The 22,301-nt window shown below is 44.4% G+C and overlaps 1 protein-coding gene across 2 annotated transcripts in view; it reads left to right on the top strand.

The window, feature by feature from the left end:
• The window catches only part of LOC144772340 (uncharacterized), a 552,285-nt gene that overhangs the window by 465,511 nt on the left and 64,473 nt on the right, over positions 1–22,301 (top strand). For both annotated transcript variants that reach the window (XM_078656588.1, XM_078656589.1), the window contains one exon: positions 5,196–5,300. In XM_078656588.1, coding sequence (XP_078512714.1) covers positions 5,196–5,300 — 105 coding nt within the window. The remainder of the gene's footprint in view (positions 1–5,195; positions 5,301–22,301) is intronic.

The following is a 22,301-nucleotide window of genomic DNA, read 5'->3' as shown; positions in this document are numbered from 1 at the left end:
TATACCAGTACACGTATGACCGAGACAGTCTTGCTTGTCAGACTGTGGTCTGCCTAGTCTTCTGGCATTCTGGTTCTCTGATGGTGGACGTATGCTGGTAGAACTGCAATTGTCAGATCTTGGCACCCATATGTTCAAGGCGATACTTTAATTTTGGATAGGATGAACAAGCCTTCTTATGCTTTCTGACCTCTTTCACACTGTATGCTATCGCTTCTAATGCACTGTGATCATGATGGTCTTACTTCGCTTCCATCACTTTTGGTTTTTAGCAATAATCCATCTGGTGGCTGTGTACGATTACCCTTCTTTCTGGAACATCTCTTTGGATAGGAAGGCCTGGTACATTATACTTTCCATTATTCTCTATGATTTATGTACTATATGATACTGAAAGCCTGTATTTGGGAGTTTTATATAGAGTCAAATTTCACCATGTAGCTTCTTCAGAGCACTGGATTGTTCCAGTATAGCTCAGGATTTTCGAGTCTGAAGAATCCACCCTTAGCCAATATTGGTTGTATGTAATTAATTTGACCTTTAAAATATTGATTACATTTAAGAAAAGTTGAAATTGTCAGGTTCATTATTTTGAGTCCTCCATTATCGCCTATGGCAACTCAAAAAAAATGTCACATTAAGTTTATTTTTATTTTTTTTCCCTCTCATTCATTAATTTTTTTAACTGTACCTTAATAATCCCTTAGTACTCCTTAACGCTTCTGATCCTTGAACCTTTGAAACCCTGAGCTACCTCTTAAATGCTACCCTTCCCCAAACCCTAAATATTTTGGCCACCCCTTAACGCTAAAAGCTGTTAACTATAATTTATTATAAGAATATTTGTATATTTTTATATCTATATTATATATGTATATTTGTTACAAGTTTACTCTTGAAAGCTGCAATGTGATCTGTTGCCATGGTTTGCAGAATTCCATATTCCATGTAACAGATGTGATGGACTTTCTTTGCGGAGCAGTTCCTGTTCTGTGTTCCTCTTCAATAAACCATATTTTTGTAATTTTGCATCTAATGACTACATATACCTCTTAACACTACCAATCCCTTTATGCGACCCTTCCCTAAATCCTAAAAACTAATTTCTTACCCCTTAATGCTACATTTCCTTGAGCACTAAAAAACCCCAAACTACCCTCTTATGCTACCACCTCCTTGAATCCTTATAAACCCTTTTTCTTAAACCTACCCTTCCTTGAACACCCCCCTTCCTTACCTCGCGGTAGCAGGAGGATGCCCCTTACCACTGCACCCTGTACAGAAGGCACAATTATTTTCATCCCTATTTCACTCTTTTTGTCAGTAATTATTTTTGACACAACTTCTTTCAGACTCTTTTCAATTTTCTTTTTTCCAGGACAGTATTTTTACTGTAAACGTCAGTTTTATGTAATTTTTACTCAAAGTATTTGGTAAGGAATAAAACATTGAACCAGTTTGTCTAGGACATTTTGTCAAACACTGCCAGGAGTTTTTGTGAAATGCAAATGATTGCGTTCTGCTCCCTGGGTGGGAGTTCTACATTATCTAAGCTTGGGGCCTTGGGCATCCAGTAACCCGCCCCTAGGTTTTGGTGGATCAGGTTGTGCTGTTGGATAAAGCTCAGGTAAACAAATAGAGGTCACTGTGGGGGTTACCAGGTCATGAATAAATGCAGCTCATTTGTTCCAGGAAGCCTGCAGAGTATCTTGATTTGTAGCCTCTACTGGCCCGAGAGCCAGCACTGTGCTTTCACGGCTGCTTTGGCATGACTGCATTTTTGGAGGTAGAGACATCATTTTGCACCCTTATTTTGTCCCCTGAGCTTCCTAGGGCGCTCCTTAAAGATTGTTGCAGTGGTAAAGATGCCCCGTTAATAATCTACTCCGCTCGACTTAGTGCTTGGTTTGCAGTGGAGCAAGAAGTTTACTGAGCTAGAAAAGTTGGACGCTCGCGCCCTCAAACTACTGCCATAATTGTAACAAGTACAACACCTCTTTATCAAAGCTAACCCTCACGTTTTTGATTTTCTTTGTAATATTTGTATGGCCTGGGGTGTCTGAAAGATCACACTGCACAGAATTCCTTAATTATGCTTTAATGAAGTATTGGATAATATGTGCGATCACACGTGGCAAGATCCAGAAGGTAACTGCCAGTACAATATTCCAGTTCCCAAATATTCCCAAATATTCTACATTCTACTTGCTATGTCAGAACCCACCAGGGTTGCTAAGCTACATGTGACATACTAAATCAATTACCTAATACATGTATATGCAGCAGTTTCCAGGCCATACAAATGTTTTGGAACCTCTGCTACCCTGTATCAAGATCTGTTTTTGCTTAAAATGCTTTCCTTTATCGAATAGGATGTGTGGCCAAGACATTCAGTGGTATTTGTTTAGTTGCATGTTCTTTAGATGCATATGAATTTGAGTTTCAAAATGTATTTGTTCAATGTAGTCTTGCAGTTCGCGTGTCATGCTCTTACTTTTTTTGTGTAGGTAGTTTGGAGATCAACCTGTAGATGAAGATGTCTTTTGGGTTTGCCGTTTTGTTTCTTCTTTAAAGTGAGTTGTAAAAATCTAATTTTTTAGATGACTTGGGAGTGTTCCCTTGGACTGACAACCATTTTCATACCTCTGCTTCTAGTATCAGGCGAAATTGTTTAATTGCTGTACTATTTGGCGACATAATGAAGCATACAAAAAATATATAAATGTATTGCTCAGGAAGTACCTTGTGTGCAAAATGATTGCTCGGGTTGCGGCTTTGAAGAATTACCAGTGGCTGAGATTAATTCAAGAATTCCATCCATCACTTTTTGTATATTTCAGCGTGTCACCGTAAGTGGTACGGGAATGCTCAGACATGAGCCCTGTGCACACTTTGCCCATGGGGAAATGTTAGACCTGTCTGATGAGCCCTAATAAGGGTGAAATCGGTCCTGCGTTGCTTGTTGTTTGGTTCAATGAGGACTTGGCCTTGCAGTGCAAGCTGGAGTGTTCCTATTGGAGCAGGGTCAAGACTGATAACCATATGGTTGAGTCCAAACTGAGGTGGCAGGGTGTGCAAAATAACTATGATTTATGATGCAGTCTAAGTAGTTACCAGTGACTGAGACTAAGTCAAGCATTCCATCCACCAATTTTGTATACCTCCATTTTCGAGAACACCCATAAAGTAGTCCTGAGACCGCTGGAAATGGTGTGGGAGAAGCCTCTTTAAGGGTCCAGTTAAGGTCGTAGGGCTGATGTAATTTCCAGTGGTTTATACCTATATTTGACACTACATTACTCCTGGACAGAAAATCTTACCAATGTCCCTCAACGGCAAGGAAACATCTGCCAGTGTGTTGTTCATTAGTTATGGGTGAGGGATATTGAGACCCTGACTACTGCCATGGCATGGTAGACCTTTCACTATGTTTTCTTTGCTCCAATGGAGCTCTCACAATGCTTGATGCAGGAATCTCTACATTTGGCTGCCTGACAAGCCATACAGGTGCCACTTGGTCTTACATTCTATGTGACCTCAACTAAAATCATTAACTCCAGTAAAGTTCTCAGATATTCAGACAGGCGTTTAGGGAACCTCATTAAATAATCCAATGCTTTAAGGTGTGCTACAAAACGCAAGACACTAGTGTTTTGCATCTCTATATAAGTGTGTGCCTGGGAGAAACACTGGTGTCTCAAAACAAAAGATGTGTTGCTTTATTGCTTGACGGTGATAATTTGCAAGATTTCCAATTTCTTTGCTCTTCTTTTGACTAATACGTTGGTTGGTGGCTAATTTGAAAGGTGAGAGCTTATGTGGTAGCACAGGTAGTCAAAGGGGCTACATGTCTGATCATAGGGAAGGCAACTGAACTACTGGTGGACACTACTTGGCACCCCTTACAGAGAACAGCAACTAGGTTGGCCAATTGACTCTGCCCTATTACAGAATTAATAAATAACTATTTATGCATCATGTCATACCTTAATGTTGAAATTTTTGCACTGTAAATAATGGTTGATACTTTTACCTAATGCAATATTACTCCATGTAATGACCTCTGAGGGCAGGAAGGCCGACTCTATCTTTCTGGGTTTTTTATACTTGAGATCACTGCATATAACCGGCGAGCATCAATTTATTAGATTGTAAATACATGGATATCAGAAAACTGTTTTCAGTCTGCCTATTGGATGACTCTCTGACATCTAACTGTCTTGCCTAACACTTATCATTTTATGTTAAGTTAATTATATCAACATTCACCATAAATTGATTCTTCTTGCTAGCTGAAGAAACAAGTAAACTTGGATTCACAGCCGATCAAAGATTAGTGGTTTCACCCTGCTCAGAGGAAGAGGTAGATTTGTGTAAATATTCATTGACCAAAATCTGATTTTGCCTAAGTGCCTATCTGAAGGTCTTCTTCAAAGCATGTGAGGCTTGTGCCAACAAAGATCTGAAACAATTTCTTGTCCTGGAAATTCTGTTGATCAGACAGGAAGGAAGGAGCAAAGGTTTATCCACAATGCACAGAGTTTCATATTGAATCCATCTTTAACTGGGCAGCTAGTGGTGCTAAGTCAATGTAAGAGCAGTGATTCCTCTTAAATCTGTAACAAATTACTGGATATGAGACATGAACCCACACCTCACCGGATCTGTGACATGATAAAGATTCAAATAGGGCATAATTTGTCAAGATCTCAGGACCCATAAAGACTTGTAAGGAGTTGTGGAGCCATGTCTCTTTTCAGTGCCTAGGGAACAGACCCAGACCAAAACATGCCATAGATGATAATATAGAAATTCAAAGCAATATCCAAGAATGCTAGCTTCCAGCTTTGTCTTGGGCAAAGGTCCCTAGGAATGTCCCGTGTCTGGTTCATTAGTTTAAAGGAGATGATATCATCTAAGGAAACAGTGGGGGCCGTTATGAAAAAGAGGCTGGTGTCTTTGCATCTAGTTAATATTAGACTTTTTAGCAAAATTGAAAGACAAAAGGTAAAACCTCATGTTGTGGAGCCTGGAACAGTCTTGTATCGAAGTGATAGGTGTGTATATGGGAAGGACTATAAATGTTGGCTAGAGCAGCTGTAAAGGCAGCGCCCTGGAGGATGGACACACAGTTAATACCATTACAGCACATTGCTCATTTAAAAATGTCTTTTCTTTTGTGTTGTTTTTTACAGAACATCGATCCAACACAGGAAGTATGAATGAGAATGAGGCCCATACAGGCTCACCGAAGAAACGCCAGAAAGTCCGCAGGAGTAGAAGCAGCATCCCCACAGAGTGTGAGAAGAGATAAGATAAGATACTGCATTTTTGCTGACGAGGGATATAGAGGGGCACCAGAAAATCCTACCAAGAGGGCTTTGGAATGCGGATTATGGCCAGTGCATGTGTCCCGGGAGCGCACTCGCTCCCCCACGCCCCCCCCATCAGACTTGAAAGGAATCCGCTCGTACACCACCATTTGTCTCAGCTTCGGCATCAGACTGCAAAGGCTGCCCCGCCCCCGTCCTCCCCCCCACCCCCCGCCACAGCAATGCCGAGAGCTTGTTTCACCCGCCCCTTCTCGCTTGCCCTCTGCATCATCTATCTTTATACCTGCCTTTTCCCCCGTCCATTCCCCTCTTTCCTACCCCGTCCCAGTTAGCACCCTCTCTCCCCATCACGAGCCTCTGTCCCGCCTGTTTCCATTCAACCTCCTTATTGCTTCAGCTCGGAAGTGCTCTACAGATGTTTGCACTTTTCAAAAGGCTGCTGCTCCCCCGCCCATCCCCCGCCACAGCAATGCCGAGAGCTTGTTTCACCCGCCCCTTCTCGCCTGCCCTCCGCATCATCTATCTTTTTATTACCTGCCTTTCCCCCCGTCCATTCCCCTCTTTCCTACCCCGTCCCAATTAGCACCCTCTCTCCTCATCACGAGCCTCTGTCCCGTCTTTACTTTTATCTGGAGCTTCCTTTCTCATCCCAAACCAGCTCCAGATTAGCACGCCTGTGAGAGTTTTGCTGTGCAAAATTAACAACCCATGTAATAGAATAGACTGGGATTAAAATGGCCGCCACAAAATTTGCTTCATAGATTAGAGGGAGGGGATTTTTGACATTGACCACGAGTGACTTAAAAACATTACCAACAAACCATGTTTTTAATCATAGTTTATACAGGCATTACAAATCAACACTGTGTTCTGCGTTGACCATGCCTGACCAATAGGGTGTTTACGTACCGTTCATACATAGATTCAAATGCCGAACTTCATTGCATACATAAAAGAAACGTAAATCACATGCCGCTCACTGTTGTAATATAGATCTGTTCGCCACTACTTTGGAAAGGTTGCCTTACCGTTACCAGCTGACTCTCCTCATTTCTAACCCTCTTGTTTCTCCCAGCTAGTTTAAAGTGCACTGAATATCAGCAGGTCTTTCGTGACGCTTTCAAAGGTACATACACACTTCTCACCGAAGAAATAAACTCCACCTTCCAACTCCACCTCCAACTCCACCCTCCATCACTCAGAGGCACCACCACATCACTCAGAGGCACCACCACATCACTCAGAGGCACCACCACATCACTCAGAGGCACCACCACATCACTCAGAGGCACCACCACATCACTCAGAGGCACCACCACATCACTCAGAGGCACCACCACATCACTCAGAGGCACCACCACATCACTCAGAGGCACCACCACATCACTCAGAGGCACCACCACATCACTCAGAGGCACCACCACATCACTCAGAGGCACCACCACATCACTCAGAGGCACCACCACATCACTCAGAGGCACCACCACATCACTCAGAGGCACCACCACATCACTCAGAGGCACCACCACATCACTCAGAGGCACCACCACATCACTCAGAGGCACACCACCACATCACTCAGAGGCACACCACCACATCACTCAGAGGCACACCACCACATCACTCGAGGAACACCACCACATCACTCGAGGAACACCACCACATCACTCGAGGAACACCACCACATCACTCGAGGAACACCACCACACCACTCGAGGAACACCACCACACCACTCGAGGAACACCACCACATCACTCGAGGAATACCACCACACCACTCTAGGAACACCACCACACCACTCTAGGAACACCACCACACCACTCGAGGAACACCACCACATCACTCGAGGAACACCACCACATCACTCGAGGAACACCACCACATTACTCGAGGAACACCACCACATCACTCGAGGAACACCACCACATCACTCGAGGAACCCCACCACATCACTCGAGGAACCCCACCACATCACTCGAGGAACCCCACCACATCACTCGAGGAACCCCACCACATCACTCGAGGAACCCCACCACATCACTCGAGGAACCCCACCACATCACTCGAGGAACCCCACCACATCACTCGAGGAACCCCACCACATCACTCGAGGAACCCCACCACATCACTCGAGGGACACCACCACATCACTCGAGGGACACCACCACATCACTCGAGGGACACCACCACATCACTCGAGGGACACCACCACATCACTCGAGGGACACCACCACATCACTCGAGGGACACCACCACATCACTCGAGGGACACCACCACATCACTCGGGAACACCACCACATCACTCGGGAACACCACCACATCACTCGGGAACACCACCACATCACTCGGGAACACCACCACATCACTCGGGAACACCACCACATCACTCGGGAACACCACCACATCACTCGGGAACACCACCACATCACTCGGGAACACCACCACATCACTCGGGAACACCACCACATCACTCTGGAACACCACCACATCACTCTGGAACACCACCACATCACTCTGGAACACCACCACATCACTCTGGAACACCACCACATCACTCTGGAACACCACCACATCACTCGGGAACACCACCACATCACTCGGGAACACCACCACATCACTCGGGAACACCACCACATCACTCGGGAACACCACCACATCACTCAGCCCAACCACATCATCACTCAGCACCACAACAGCACTGTCCTTGTTAAATCACTAGTGATCACGTACAGGAGTGAGGTCCTTTCACTGTGCTATCTGCACGAAGAGCTTTACTCTAAAGACACATCTGCCACAGCACCGAAGAATGCACGCGGCAGACAGATGTTTAGTACGAGAAGAGCTTTATTCAAGGGCAAGAGAGCTTCTAAATCAACAATGGTCTCATACAAGGACACGGCAGCTTCGATTTAGGGAGTGCTTTACTCAAAGGTTAATTCTACTAACGCATGAAAGAATCCGCACCGAAGTGAGGCTCTTTCACTTCACTAACAGCAGGAAGAGCTTTGTTGAAGTGTGGTTTTGTAAATCACCAAAGAATGAGAACGTTTAACTCTGTGGCATAGCTGAGTTGCCATGAGCCCTAGTGCAAGCAAAGTAATTAGGCCCCCTTACTAGGGTGGCATCTCAGTCGGTCAGCTACCCCTGACACTCCTCAACCTCCTTCCACATAGTCTGCATCCGTCATATCAAAATGCACTACCAATCTCATTTCCACTCCCTGCCCTGCATTTCTGCAGGTTACAGTCACAATTGTGTAAACTATTACCAAAGCCAATAGGTTTGGCACACACACACAACATGCTTGGTTTTGTGCATGCATGTACACTCACAATGCAGTTCTCACATAGGCACACCTCTCGCGCTGCTCTCACATAGGGATATGCTTCCCTCTGTACTCACACAGGCATAACTTACAACCTGTAGACCACTTACCCTGCATTCACAAACGATGGTAATCTTAAATTTTCACAGGCTCACCCCTCACAGTGTACTTGCAAAACATGGTGGCTATCTTACACTCACACACAGGCATAGCTGCCAATGTTTCAGATTGCTATGTGTGACATTTTCGTAATTTCAATGTAATTATGAGTGACTCTTCAACGACTATGAGCGACACTTTCTCGCAAGCAAAATCAAGCAATGAAGACGAGGGAAACATAAATATCACGAATGACACCCATTTTAGCAAGGAGAAACTCTAAGAAGTTCAAACTGCTACAAAGCAATGGAAATGAAGGGGCACTAACATTAATATTAAGAATTTCAATAGAGTCAGTTGACTTGCGGATGCTGGCGCAGAAAGGCACTGGGCAAGCATCAGGCTGAACGGCATACAGCCACAGCCGGCAACCAGGGCACTGTAGTCTATTTCAAAAACGACCCTCAACTCTAATAAAAATCATGATTACCCTGATTCGGCACCCACAGACCGCTCAGCCCTCCACAGGGCTTGGTCGCCCCACTCACTGCTGCAGCTCCTGCCTGCCTTTGCCGCCTCCTGCCTGCAGATTCCTTCGCTCGCTGCCCGCTGCTCCTGGGATTTTCCCGCTGCTCCTGGGAATTGCCCGCTGCTTCTTGGAATTTCCCGCCGTTGCCTCCCTGCGGCCCGCCCCCCTGTGATTCCATTCGCCGCCCCGCTCCCGCCACCCAGCTGCTCCTCCCTCCCGGCTCCTTACTTATGACGCCCCCAGTCTTCAACAAGGCCGACTCCACCATCGCACCCCAAATCCGGAACATCATCAACGCCTCCTTCAACACCGCCACCTTCCCGGAGAGCTGGAAGCACGCCGAGATCAGCGCCCTCCTGAAGAAACCTACAGCGGACCCCACCGATCACAAAAACTTCCGCCCCATCTCGCTCCTCCCTTTTCCTGCTAAAGTAATCGAGAAGATCGTCAACAGACAGCTCGAGACGAACGGATCCCTCGACCCCTCGCAGTCCGGCTTCAGAGCCAACCACAGCACTGAGACCACCCTCATCGCAGCCACAGACGACATCCGGACCCTGCTCGACAAGGGGGAAACAGTGGCCCTCATCCTCCTGGACCTCTCCGCTGCGTTCGACACGGTCTGCCACCGCACCCTAGTCCAGCGCCTCAGCAACATCGGTATCCAAGAGAAGGCACTGGAGTGGATCATCTCGTTCCTGGCCGGAAGAACACAAAGAGTCTGCCTCCCCCCGTTTTGCTCCGAGGCCACCGAAGTCATCTGCGGCGTCCCGCAAGGATCTTCACTCAGCCCCACCCTCTTCAACATCTACATGAAACCTCTCGCAGCCATCGCACGCCAGCACAACCTCAACATCATCTCTTACGCCGACGACACCCAGCTGATCCTCTCCCTCACCAGAGACCCCGACACCGCCAGAACCTGCCTACACGAAGGGATGAAAGACGTCGCCGAGTGGATGAAGGACAGCCGCCTGAAACTGAACTCGGACAAGACGGAAGTCCTCATCCTGGGATCTTCGCCCTCCGCCTGGGACGACTCCTGGTGGCCCCCAGCCCTGGGCACCGCACCCAAGCCAACCGACCATGCACACAACCTGGGCTTCATCCTGGACCCCTCCCTCTCGATGACCAGACAAGTCAACACCGTCTCCTCATCGTGCTTCAACACCCTGCGTATGCTTCGCAAGATGTTCCGCTGGATCCCGACCGAGACCAGGAAGACTGTCACCCAGGCACTCTTCACCAGCCGACTGGACTACGGAAACGCCCTCTACGCCGGAACCACAGCCAAGCTACAGAAAAGACTCCAGCGCATCCAGAACGCCTCCGCCCGACTCATCCTGGATGTCTCCCGACGCAGCCACATCTCCAGCCACCTGAGGAACCTGCACTGGTTCCCCGTCGACAAGAGGATCACGTTCCGGCTCCTCACCCACGCATACAAAGTCTCTCCACGACCTGGGCCCCAAGTACCTCAACGACCGCCTGACCTTCTACACGCCCACCCGCCAGCTACGGTCCACCAGCCTCGCCCTCGCAGCCGTACCACGCATCCGAAGAGCCACCGCCGGAGGAACATCCTTCTCTTACCTGGCTGCCAAGACTTGGAACTCCCTCCCCATCCACCTTCGGCTGACCCAGGACCATCTCGCCTTCAGGAAACAACTCAAGACCTGGCTGTTCGAGCAGTAGCATACCCCTCCCCCCAAGCGCCTTTAGACCCTCCCGGGTGAGTAGTGCGCTATACAAATGGCATGATTGATTGATTAAAACACTATTTTAGCAAAAAACAAAGATTTGTGCAATACACAAACGTTCGTAGTTCATTTCTAACCTCCATAAAAGGCCAGACCTGATAATGCCTCCCAGACCTTATTATCATATAAACTGTACACAATTAACTGGATAGGTCTTTTTTCTCTATCCTTCAACAGTATCTTAGTAGAGTTCAAGAAAAAGGTCACTCTAAACCGGGAACTGAGCAGAGAGGAGTGCTGAAAAATCTACATCAGAAACCTTTCACAAGAACTTTGCAACATTTTTACATACACAACATACCAACTCGCTAAAGAGCTAACCTAGCCATCTACTAAAACCATTCCATCCCAACCATCATAAACAACGTTGCCTGTTTGACAAGACGTATACCCTGTGGTACACCAGTGCACTGAACAAAGGCAAAGGGCAAAACACTAGACTTAAGCACTTCAAAGAACAGATTTACAGAGCGAAATCGTTCCAAATTTCTATCTCAATCTATAAACCTCTGCACCAATCGCAGGCAACAACCCAAAATAGCCAGCTCAGTTAACAATACTGAAAAGTTGTTCTCAGAGAAAATGTAAAGGCTTACACAGTGGGCTCATGAGCACCTATCAAACATTTCTCTCCAGCTCACCAGTGAGAACAATCAAAAAGTGTACATGATCTCAGCAACTAAACTCACAAGTACCCCAAATAAAGATTTCCAATAAGTCCTCAACATATGCTGACGACCCAATGCTAGAGTTACCATAACGAAACCTTTTAATTCTGAGGTTGTTGAAAGAAGATTGTTAGAATATTTACATTCCTGACTATAAGAAGGCTTATTCTCCTCATCACTAAAGTCTGACCAAATCGCCCCGGCTAATTTTTACCCCAGAAACTTCAGAACCTAAAACGAATCACCAACCGTCCCTTCATAGCAAAAAGCAACTTCTGACCTCCTTTTTTTTAACAACTTGCTCAATGGTCATTCAGTCCACCTGCAGACCCAAATGCAGCACTGGACCTGTACGAGTACTTGATGATAGTCTCTGAACTCTGCTGAGTTTCCAGTCATCCTGGACTGGGATAGGAGGAAAAATGTTTAAATGAATGGAAGGGTAAAATACATTTATTGAGCTCACTCTTCACTACGTCTCTTTACAGCCCAATTGCCTGTGCTAAACATCAGGCCATGAATGATGTGCAGAGAGTGCACATCAATTGAAGAGAATAAAATCAAATCAGTTTTTTTTATTGTAGATCAATTAAGATTATTACATTAGGCTTAAAATGCTTACTAAAACTCATTAGAAAACAAAGTGAGAACCCCCATTTGAACAGTCTTAACTATAAGCAACCTATTTACAAGGCAAAATAAGTAGCCTCTATCATAAATTACACGGTCCTTCGGCAACATCACTCTTTACAATCTTCTCTGTCAAATATATTGCTGTACTTATTTATGGAGCTACTTTTTCTTCTGTTTGTAAACTTTGGGTTTATATCAGGCTTCTTTAATGCAAATTGTTATGTTTTTGTAAAGAAAAAAAAAAAAGAAAACTAAGCCAACACCATCCCATTTGCAGATTTAGTTCAATTTCTGCTAGATACCAGGATATTATAGAGGGTTTTAATGAGTTTAGTCCTCCTTTGGTGTGTTCTTCTCCCTTCTTGATGCTAGTTACAAGCATACTTTTTTATTTGTACCAGAGCACCTCTGTACTAGACTCTTCCTCCATTTTAAGCTATGTGTATTGCAATTGAGTTTGTGTTTTTTTGGTTTTGGAGCCCATCTCTACCTGTCATGGTTGTGAGGTTTGAGGTGTTAGAATTTTGTTTTGCTTCCTTCTTGGTTATCAATGCTCCTTTGCTTGAATGGAGGTGGATAGCATTTGAATAGTTTCTTCTGAAATAAATATTCCATATCCCATTAGGCTGTCACAGTGTGCTATTATTTGCCTCTTTATTATGGCTGTTTTCCAAGTAACTTTAGCTGTTTACCTCGGTGCACCATTGTACTGTGCTACTCTTGGTATAAAATCTAAACTGGCAATGCTGCAAAATGTTACATATGCCCGTGTGGTCATTGCTACCAGTACTTTGACAATAGCAGTGTATTTAATGTATTGTGTTTTCTTACACTTTTGTATTCTGGGGACATAATGTGTACCGGCTCACTTTGGGGTGATGCAATCTCCTATGGTTTAGGAGCTAGTGTCTGGGCTTTTACCGACGACAAATTGTTACTGGTTCTGTTTTCTAAACTCCCATTGTTGTGCTGCTTTTTGGGTCTAATTATTGATTGCTACTTGGTAGTATTTGTAACCCAGGTTTATTTTGGAAATAATGACTGTACAAATGTGTCCAGTAGCTGGTGATAAATTACATTGCACCTCTTGGTTGATCTTTGTTTCCACTGGTATTACATCCTGGATAGTTATGTAGGATGACTGTTTGGTGCCCTGCTATGACCAGTGGTGTTGCTTGTCTGTCGCCTGAACAATTCAGTCTTTATTTATTATATCTTGTCACCAGATGCGGACTTTAGTTAATTTACTTTATTTTATTTATTTATTTTATTTTATTTATTCATTTGAAGAGCGCATGGTTACACCGACGGTGTGTCCCCGCGCTGAGACATATCCAGATGACCGTGATTGCTATTCTTACGTGGCTCTTATGCTGTCCCCTCCTCAGTTTTTGAGAACAGCCATGTCTTCAGCTGTCTGCGGAATTAACTTTCGCTGGGTTCTGTTCTTATGGTGATTGGCATAGTGTTCCAGATTTTAGCTGCTATGTACCTATAAGAGCGAGCCCCCATACAGCCTTTGAATATTCTTGAGACGTTCACTAAAAGCCATGTCCATGGATCTCCGTTTTCTTCCTGGGGTATATATTGAGTCAGCAGTGGTTGCAGGTATCTAGGGCCTTTGTGTGAGAGGATGCGATGGCAATAGCACAAGGCCTTGAACATGGCTCTCTTCTCCGCTGGAAGCCAGTGTAAGGTGTTCAGGGCTTTCTTAGCATTAGTTCTCCTTGGAAGGCTGAGAACCAGGCATGCCACAGCATTTTGTACCCTTTGTAGTTTAGCTAGGCCTTTTTGGAAGCGCCTAAGTACAGTACATTACCATAATCTAATTGTGAGGGCATTACTGCGTGTACTATCGTTGTCCTGGCTTTAGATGGTAATAGATCTATGATTTTCCTCAGGGTTTTCATAGCACCATAGCACTTCCCCGCTACCTTCCAGATCTGATTGTCAAAAGACAGCTTGGAGTCGAACCAGATTCCGAGATTTTTCACCTCTGATTTTGGGTGCAGGACTTGGCCCAGTACTTCTGGCCACCAAGCAGATGACCAGATGGTAGGTGTCTTACCCACCACCAGTACCTCCGACGTATTCCCATTTAGCTTGGGGCAGTGGGTTGACATCCAGTCAGCCACCTCCTCTAAACATTTGGCAAAGCGGGTCGCTGCCTGAGCTTTGTTTTGGGATAACATTACAATTTGCTGCGTTTCGTCTGCGTAGGACAATATTGACACGTCATGTTTCTCTACACATTCTGCTATTGGTCATACATAGAGATTGACGAGGGTGGGACTAAAAATTGATCCCTGTGGGACCCCTTGGGGCAGAGTGTAGCTATCAGACAGATGCGTCCATAGGGCAACTTGGAAGCACCGTTCAGCTAGAAACGAAGTCAGCCACTTGAGAGCGTTGCTCTTGATGCCAGCAGGATCAGCGCGGCTGTTTGTCCCTCATCAACATGTTTCCTCAGTTTCTCTGTCGCCATTAGTAGTGCAGATTCTGTTGAGTGTGTCATTCTAAAACCTGACTGCGAGGGGTGAAGTAGGTCGTTCGTATTGATGTGGTCTACCAACTGTTTATTTGTGATTTTTTTCTGCGATTTTAGCCACGAATTGGAGTAGTGAAATAGGGCACAGATTGTCTAGTCTAGTCTAGTATAGTCTAGTGATGGTTTTTTCTTAAGTGGTCTAACAATGGCCTGTTTCCATTTCTTAGGAACTATTCCCGTCTGAAAGGAGCAGGGAATAAGATCTGCGATATATGGAAGGATTATGTCCATCCCCTCCATCACTCTCTCCGGTCGTGCCGGGGCTCGAGTAGAGCCGGATTTTATTCCTTTTACTGTGGCTTTTAGTTCCTCACTTTCTTGTAGTCTAAAAACATCCAGCATTACTCTTACAGAGTTGACAGTTTTGACAACAGATGAGTGGTGCCAAGTCGCGCCTCTGTAGGAAAGATCTCATATATGTTTGTTACTTTGTTAGCAAAGAATTCTGCTATCTCATTGCAGATCTCTTTCGTGGCTGGGATATCTTCTGTCTTCGCTTCTTGGTTTTTGAGAGATTTTAGAATTATGAACATTTCTTTGTTAGTTATTAGCTTTGTCTATTTTATCTGTATAAAATTCACATCTGATTTTTTTGATCAGTGAGTGATAGACTTTCAGTTATTTTTTACAGTCTTCTTTGGATTTATTACAGTAATTTTTTCTCCAGATTTCTTGCATGATTTCCTAGCCTTCCTTAGTTCGTCATTATACCAAGGTGCTGTTGCCCTTGGCCTTCTAGGGATTCTCGTGCTCCAGGGTGCTACCTTATCTAGCGCATCAGTAATCCATGTTTTTATCTGGTCATTGGCTATGTTAATATCATTGTCCAACATTGGCTTCTGCTCCTCCAGGGCTCGTGTAAATGAGGTGGCGTTAAATTTATTTCACTTTCTGGTGGTTAATGCCTCCCTGTTATATTGCGTCTTCCTCCTCTGAGATGACACAGTGAATGAGACCAAATAGTGATCTGACCACGGAACTGGCCATGGTACTCCTATTTCTATCTCATTGCAATTTAAAGGTAGTTTCTAAATTGTGGCCCCCCCTGATGAGTTTGAGAATCCACTTTTTGCGCCAGATTTAGTGAGAGAAGGTACAAATTGCACTTATTTCTTGGTTTTCTGTGTCGTCAAAGTGTATATTTAGGTCCCCCCAGTACCAGAAAATTGTTGTATCTCAGTGCTGGCGATAAATAAGGAATCCCACTAAGGTGTTATCATCTGCCATTGACATCGTAAAGAAGAGTGCCTCACAGTTATCTAGGCCAGTTTGTAGGACCTCACATTTCATCTCGTCTTTATGGATTATGGCAATTCCCCCACCTCTTTGGCCTATCCTGTCTTGCCTAACTAGGCGATAGCCGTTTGGGATGGCATCTATCACATCAGGTGTTGAGTTCTCATTAAGCCATGTTTTAGTCAGAAATAAAGCGTCCAGAGATTTTTCACTGAGTAGATCGTGTAGCTCATGCTTATGTTTAGCCATAGACCTGCAATTTAGTAGTGCCAGCTGTATTTTTGATTCCCTAGCGATATATGTTCTGCAGGTGAATGTTGCATTGCAGTGCCTACATGTTCGTGCCATGTTCTCTACAAGGATTTTATGTCTACATGTAGTACTAATGGGTTTATTTAGTTTTAATAGTGCTTCTTTAGAGTACTTAATCCTCTCTAAGGACTTCTTAGAGCCAGGGTTTCTGGTCCCGGCCGGGCGCAGATGGGTTTGCTTCTGGCGCGCCAGCGGCGCGGTCGCGGGCACATTGATTTAAATAGGTGGGAAATTGAGGTGGAAGGAGCGCCTCTGCCTGCTAGACTGGATATGACACGCCCTGCTCCGCCCTCCACGCAAACGGCACACACCCAGGGTGGACCGGGGCGGGCAGGCTAATGCAGGTGAGTGTAACACTTCCCCGCCTTACGTTGTGCAACAAAAGCTTAGTGTCAAGAAGCTAGTGCCATTAAGAACATTTAAAAACAAAGTTAAAACAAATATTTCACAGACATTAGCGCACACTCGGCAGTCTCACCTCGAGTGTCTTTACTCTGTAACAATGAATTTTCTCTGGTCATGCTTTGAAAAGTGGTGGTCCCGGTTGTTACCTCTGCCTCCTTAATGGAGAACATTATATTTGATAAGACATCAGTAATATTCTATTCCAAAAATGTATTTGAGTTAATCTGAATGTAAAGAAGCAGGGACCCCCTGAAAAAAAGATTGTGGTCCCAAGGGCAGGGAACAATAGAACAATGCAGTGAAAAACCCCTTGGCAACCAATGGAATATTATAAAGCTACACAATGAAGGCCATGTGTGAACACAAATATTTGTGATCTTTATTGTTATAAAAAAAAATTAATTAAATATTTCATTTATTATCTCATTAGACAGAAAAAATAGTTTTAATGTTTATCTGATATAGGGTGTGTCATTTAAATATTTATCAAAAGAGACGAGAGGAAAAAAGCACAACACATCAAAGATAACCAATACATTCACAACAATCTCCTACAGCTGAGAATTCAACTTTACAACGGGAACAGGAACAAAAAAAAACACACAAATACATAAAGTACATCACCATTAAAGTGCAAACACATAACATATCGTATAATACATGTAAAATTCAAAAAATAATCTACAAGTTTTAATATTAATAACAATTAAAAAAAAAACTCCTTTCTAATTGCAGTTCATCTGTTACATAATGCATCAAAACCATAATCACTCTTCTACATGTGTTTCGAAGTGAACCCAGACCTTCTTCAGGAAGAGCCACAGATGAAGATGTTGTGAAAAGATAGCTCAGTGAAATGTAGAAAATTGTTCCCTCACAGTTATGACCTTTGTTAAGTGTTGTTTAGGTATTCAAATTCTTTATTACATATATCCCAGCTTGTAGAGCCAGTGATGTAACACGTTTGATAGTTTTGGCTATTTTAAACGTGGGGTCCGAATAATTATTACATTTGACCCCTGTACTACATGATATGTTACATTTTTGCACTGTATTGATGATGTACAATATGTATTTGTGTTTTTGTTCCTGTTCCCTTTGTAAAGTTGAATTCTCAGCTGTATGAGGTTGTTGTGAATTTGTTATCTTTGATGTGTTGTGCTTTTTTCCTGTTGTCTCTTTTTTTATAAAAAAATATTTAAATGACTTATACCCTATATGAGATAAACATTGAAACATTTATTTCTGTTTAATCAGATAATTAAAATATTTAATCTACAAAAAAATAAAATATAACCATAAATACACAAATATTTTTGTTCACACATGGCCTTTATTGTGTAACTTTATAATATGCCATTGGTTGCCAAGGGGTTTTTCATTGCATTGTGAGTTCATTATTCTGTCCCAGTTTTCTCTGATACTCAAAAGCATGCAGGAAGTATCAGCTATTTGTAATTGCTCATTCATTTCTTTAGATATATCATAAATGAGACTTTTTGGAACCGTAATTCTTTGTTGCCTTTCAGCGGGCTAGTGGAGCTCTCTATTAGTGAATTGGATTGTATTATTTCAGTGTAGCCTTTTGCCTCTGTTACCTACTCCAGGATCACATACGGTTTTTGGATTTACCTTGTTTTTGAGCAACCGTGGGTTGTGAGGGTTTGCATGTAGTCTTTATGCTTCTTTCTCTTGATAACATTTAAGTGACCATGCTAGTTTTTTTGCCAAAGGTGCTTTTCTTGGATGTCCAGGATTATTCATCACCAAAGATTACATACTACTTCCAGGGTTCAGTACATCCTTTGCAGAACACTTTAATGAAATCCCACTCCTCAACTAACATTTTTGTTGATCACTGGCCGATACTATTTTTGCAAAAATCAAAGATTTGGGCCGTAAACAAAATTCCACAGTTCGCTTCATTTCCAACTCACATAAAATACCTGACCTGTTAATATCTCGCAGACTTGGCTATCAGATACACCATAAGAAATTGACAAATGTTTGCCAAATGTTGATCATTAAATATAACAACATTTTTATTTTTATTGAATTTGCTAGTCAGTGTGTTAGTCATTTTATGAGCAATATCCGGTAGGAAAAGAGCAAATCCTTGAAGGGTATTAGTCTGAACCTCAGTTTTCACTAATTGATAGTTTGAAGCTCCTACTATGGTTTTCATTAATAATGCCAAGTACATCCCGAAGTACATTAATCTTATCTTACAAAGACCAATTTTATTGTTTCCCCTTGACTTTCCCATACTTGCCTGTCTAAAACCGGGGTCTTAAAGCAGTGCATCATTCTTTTCACTACTTTTGAATAGAAGGGGATTATTTGGATCCAAATTTCTATTTTAGTTGTCCAGCCTTGAAACAGTTTTCAGTGACCAGCGGATGTTTGTTATCTGGCTCCAATGTGTCTATTGAGGGATCTAAAAGGACAGATGCATTTGTTGCATGACTACCTACTTATTCACCTTGCCTAATTGAGACTTTTTTATTTCTGGGTGGCCGTTGGTTTCTTCTGGGTGCTCACTGGTTTCATCCATCTCTTAATGGCCAGTATCCTGCCTCATTGTGCTGTTAAATTATCGGAGCGTATAATTGGCCATTGTTATCATCACTGTTTGGATTTTACCAATATATTGTAATTCATAGTGATTCTACCTGTCTTAGGTCAGCCTATTACATTTTGATGATTATTATTTTAACTGCCTGAGTCCAAGACCACCTTGTTAGCATAAACAAAAATTGTCCTTTTTGTGTCTGTCATCGTTTTTTGGGGTGCAAGTTACTGTCCGCTTGCTTTATTATTAGGGTAGCCCGAGGAGAGAGGAACATCTTTCTTTTGCCCTTAAGGACCAAGATGATTAAGCACCTTTACTTTTGTTGCTTTGTTTTCCTCTTGGTAAATTAATTTGTACAATTGTGTGGGATTGGTAGATCATATCATCCTATTAATGTTCAGGGGTATATAACTTGTTACTGTGTGAGAAACTAATAATGCAGAGTGATACAGGGTTATTAGTTTATGCCTGGCTTAAGTAGTGTCGGCCCAATTGATAACTTGACACTCGTCTGACCAGATGACTCTCAAATGTATTGCTTGCGGGGGACAAAGATGATAGCTATGACAAACTAATGCAGTACTTGTGCCCCTCGGTCAGCTACACTCCATTTTCCCTTCCTGGTCTGCAAGGTGTGTATGAATAGTTTTCATGCACAATTGATGGATAACACTCTAGTAATTATCACAATACCTCATACACCCCAGGGGTAGAGGAAAGTCTGATAGCTTGCCCAGTGTGAGGATCTAGTGTTCCGATACTGATATTGCAGGGTTAGTAATAAAGGTTGGAGTTTTGATTTAGGGTGTTCTGCTGCTTGGGCTCTGACACGAAAGCACACTGAACTAGGATTCTGGATTCCTGGAATCTGAGTCCCATTAAAGCTCTGTACGTAATCCCATGCAGTTTACCACTACTGATCACATGCAGTTCTTTGGCGATATACACATTAGTTTTATACCAGTTAACATAGGCGCTGCCTCACCCCCTTGTTGCTCCTTCGCTGCATTTGTGCTCCTGCGTTTATTGAACTGAGGTTTTGTGTAAGATTGTCTGTGACCTGCTATCCTGGTGCCAATTCAGGAGCTGTTATGGGTCCCGTTACAAGACTCCCTATCCAGGGCTGCTTAATTTGTGTCATCGGTAGGGGGTATGACCCTTTGGCTCCTTGAGGAGGTACTGCATCATGCTCCAGTTAGACCAGTAGCGGTGCAGTCCTGTGGCAGGTTCAACTTAGTTCTATTAATGTAGTTGAAATATGGCTGACATACGGCCTATATGGTCTCCGTCACGGGCCGCCATCAGTGGCTCGGCTGCTCTGCCAGACAGTATTTTGACTGCCTCAGTGTTTCGGCCTGCAATAGTTTGGCGGATTCAGTATGTCTGCAGGCTTATGGATGGCAGATGGGGCAGCAAGTGAGCGGAACTCCGACAGTGCATGGCAACGCAGGAAGAAGGAGGGACACGGGCACGTGACAGTCAAGTTGAGAAAGCAAAAATGGCAGACTATACCCCTTCTCACCCGTGACAAACAAGGTAAGAAATGGAGTGCAAATGCCTTTATTCAGCTGATCTTCACACTTCCTGTTTCAAGCGAGAAAACACAGTTGAAGAATTTTAAACGAGGAGCAGAATAAAAGACTACAAATTTACCCTGATATTTTGATGTCAGAGTTCCAGTATGGGGGGGCGTGGGGGCGCTAGGTGGCGCACGATCAAGATGGCCGTACGCCTGTGAGGCTCCAGCCCTGCCAAGCAGGAAAAAATTCATCAAACCCATCCTGAGTCGTATTTGAGCACTTTCGACCTCACCGCGAGAAACTCACTTTTCAGCTGATGCCAAGGATACCATTAATGTGGGCATAGCTCATGGCGCGACTGAGGCAGAGACCGCTAAGGCTGGGAGCGGACTGCGGTGAGCTTTGCCTGGTGCTGTGCTGCGGTTAATTAACTCAACCAGCAAACACCGAGGCTGGGCAGTCCTGGGCACCGTCCAGGCGGGCGGAGGCCGACCGAGAAGCGTCTCCTCTCTCAAGTAGCAGCTGTACGGTGGGCGCCAACACTTGGGACCGAGAGTGCGCTAGCGCTGTGATAGCCTGAACTGTGCCTCATAGATCTGCCCTATTGGTGACACTGCAGCGCAAGAGTACGCGCGCGCTGCCCTAAAGAATCTGTACAATCATCTGGCTGCCTGTGATGCCTTGGGACTGCGGAGTAGCAGAATTTGTATTTACTGCGCCTCACTTGCACGCCAACCCACCGCTCGCTGCACGCGCTCCTCTGTTAGGACTTGAGTGCCGCCGTGTCCATTCAGCTGTGACCTCCGGGCGGAGCTGCCGCCATTTTGGCTCATCGCGGAATTGCTGGGCGAGATAGGCGGAGGTGCACAACAACGTCTGCTGCAGCCCTACACTGCTCGAAAAGCCCAGCATTCGGCTACTCCCGGCACATATCACCTTGCACAGTGGCGACCATATTGATTGCACCCTGCCATTAACTCATCGCAGAAGCTACCGAGGGCGGCCATCTTAGATGGCCTAAACGAAACTGCTCTGTTACGGTGATCGTCACCTGCTGGGACAGGGAGTGCTGCTCGTCCTTTTGTGGAGGCGTGCCCTGCATTTCACAATTAAGCATTTCTCTGCTTACTTCACTGCATTTTGCTTCCCCCTGTGGCGCCCTTAATCAATCAATCAATCAAGTCATTTATAGAGCGCACTACTCACCCGTAGGGTCTCAAGGCGCTGGGATGGGGGGGGGGTGCCGTTACTGCTCGAACAGCCAGGTCTTGAGCTTCTTCCTGAAGGAGAGGTGGTCTTGGGTCAGGCGCAGGTCGGTCGGGAGTGAGTTCCAGGTCTTGGCGGCCAGGTAGGAGAAGG

This window comes from Lissotriton helveticus, chromosome 8 (genome assembly GCF_964261635.1).
Source record: "Lissotriton helveticus chromosome 8, aLisHel1.1, whole genome shotgun sequence".
NCBI classification, from domain to species: domain Eukaryota; kingdom Metazoa; phylum Chordata; class Amphibia; order Caudata; family Salamandridae; genus Lissotriton; species Lissotriton helveticus.
This window is presented reverse-complemented; position numbering and strand designations above follow the sequence as displayed.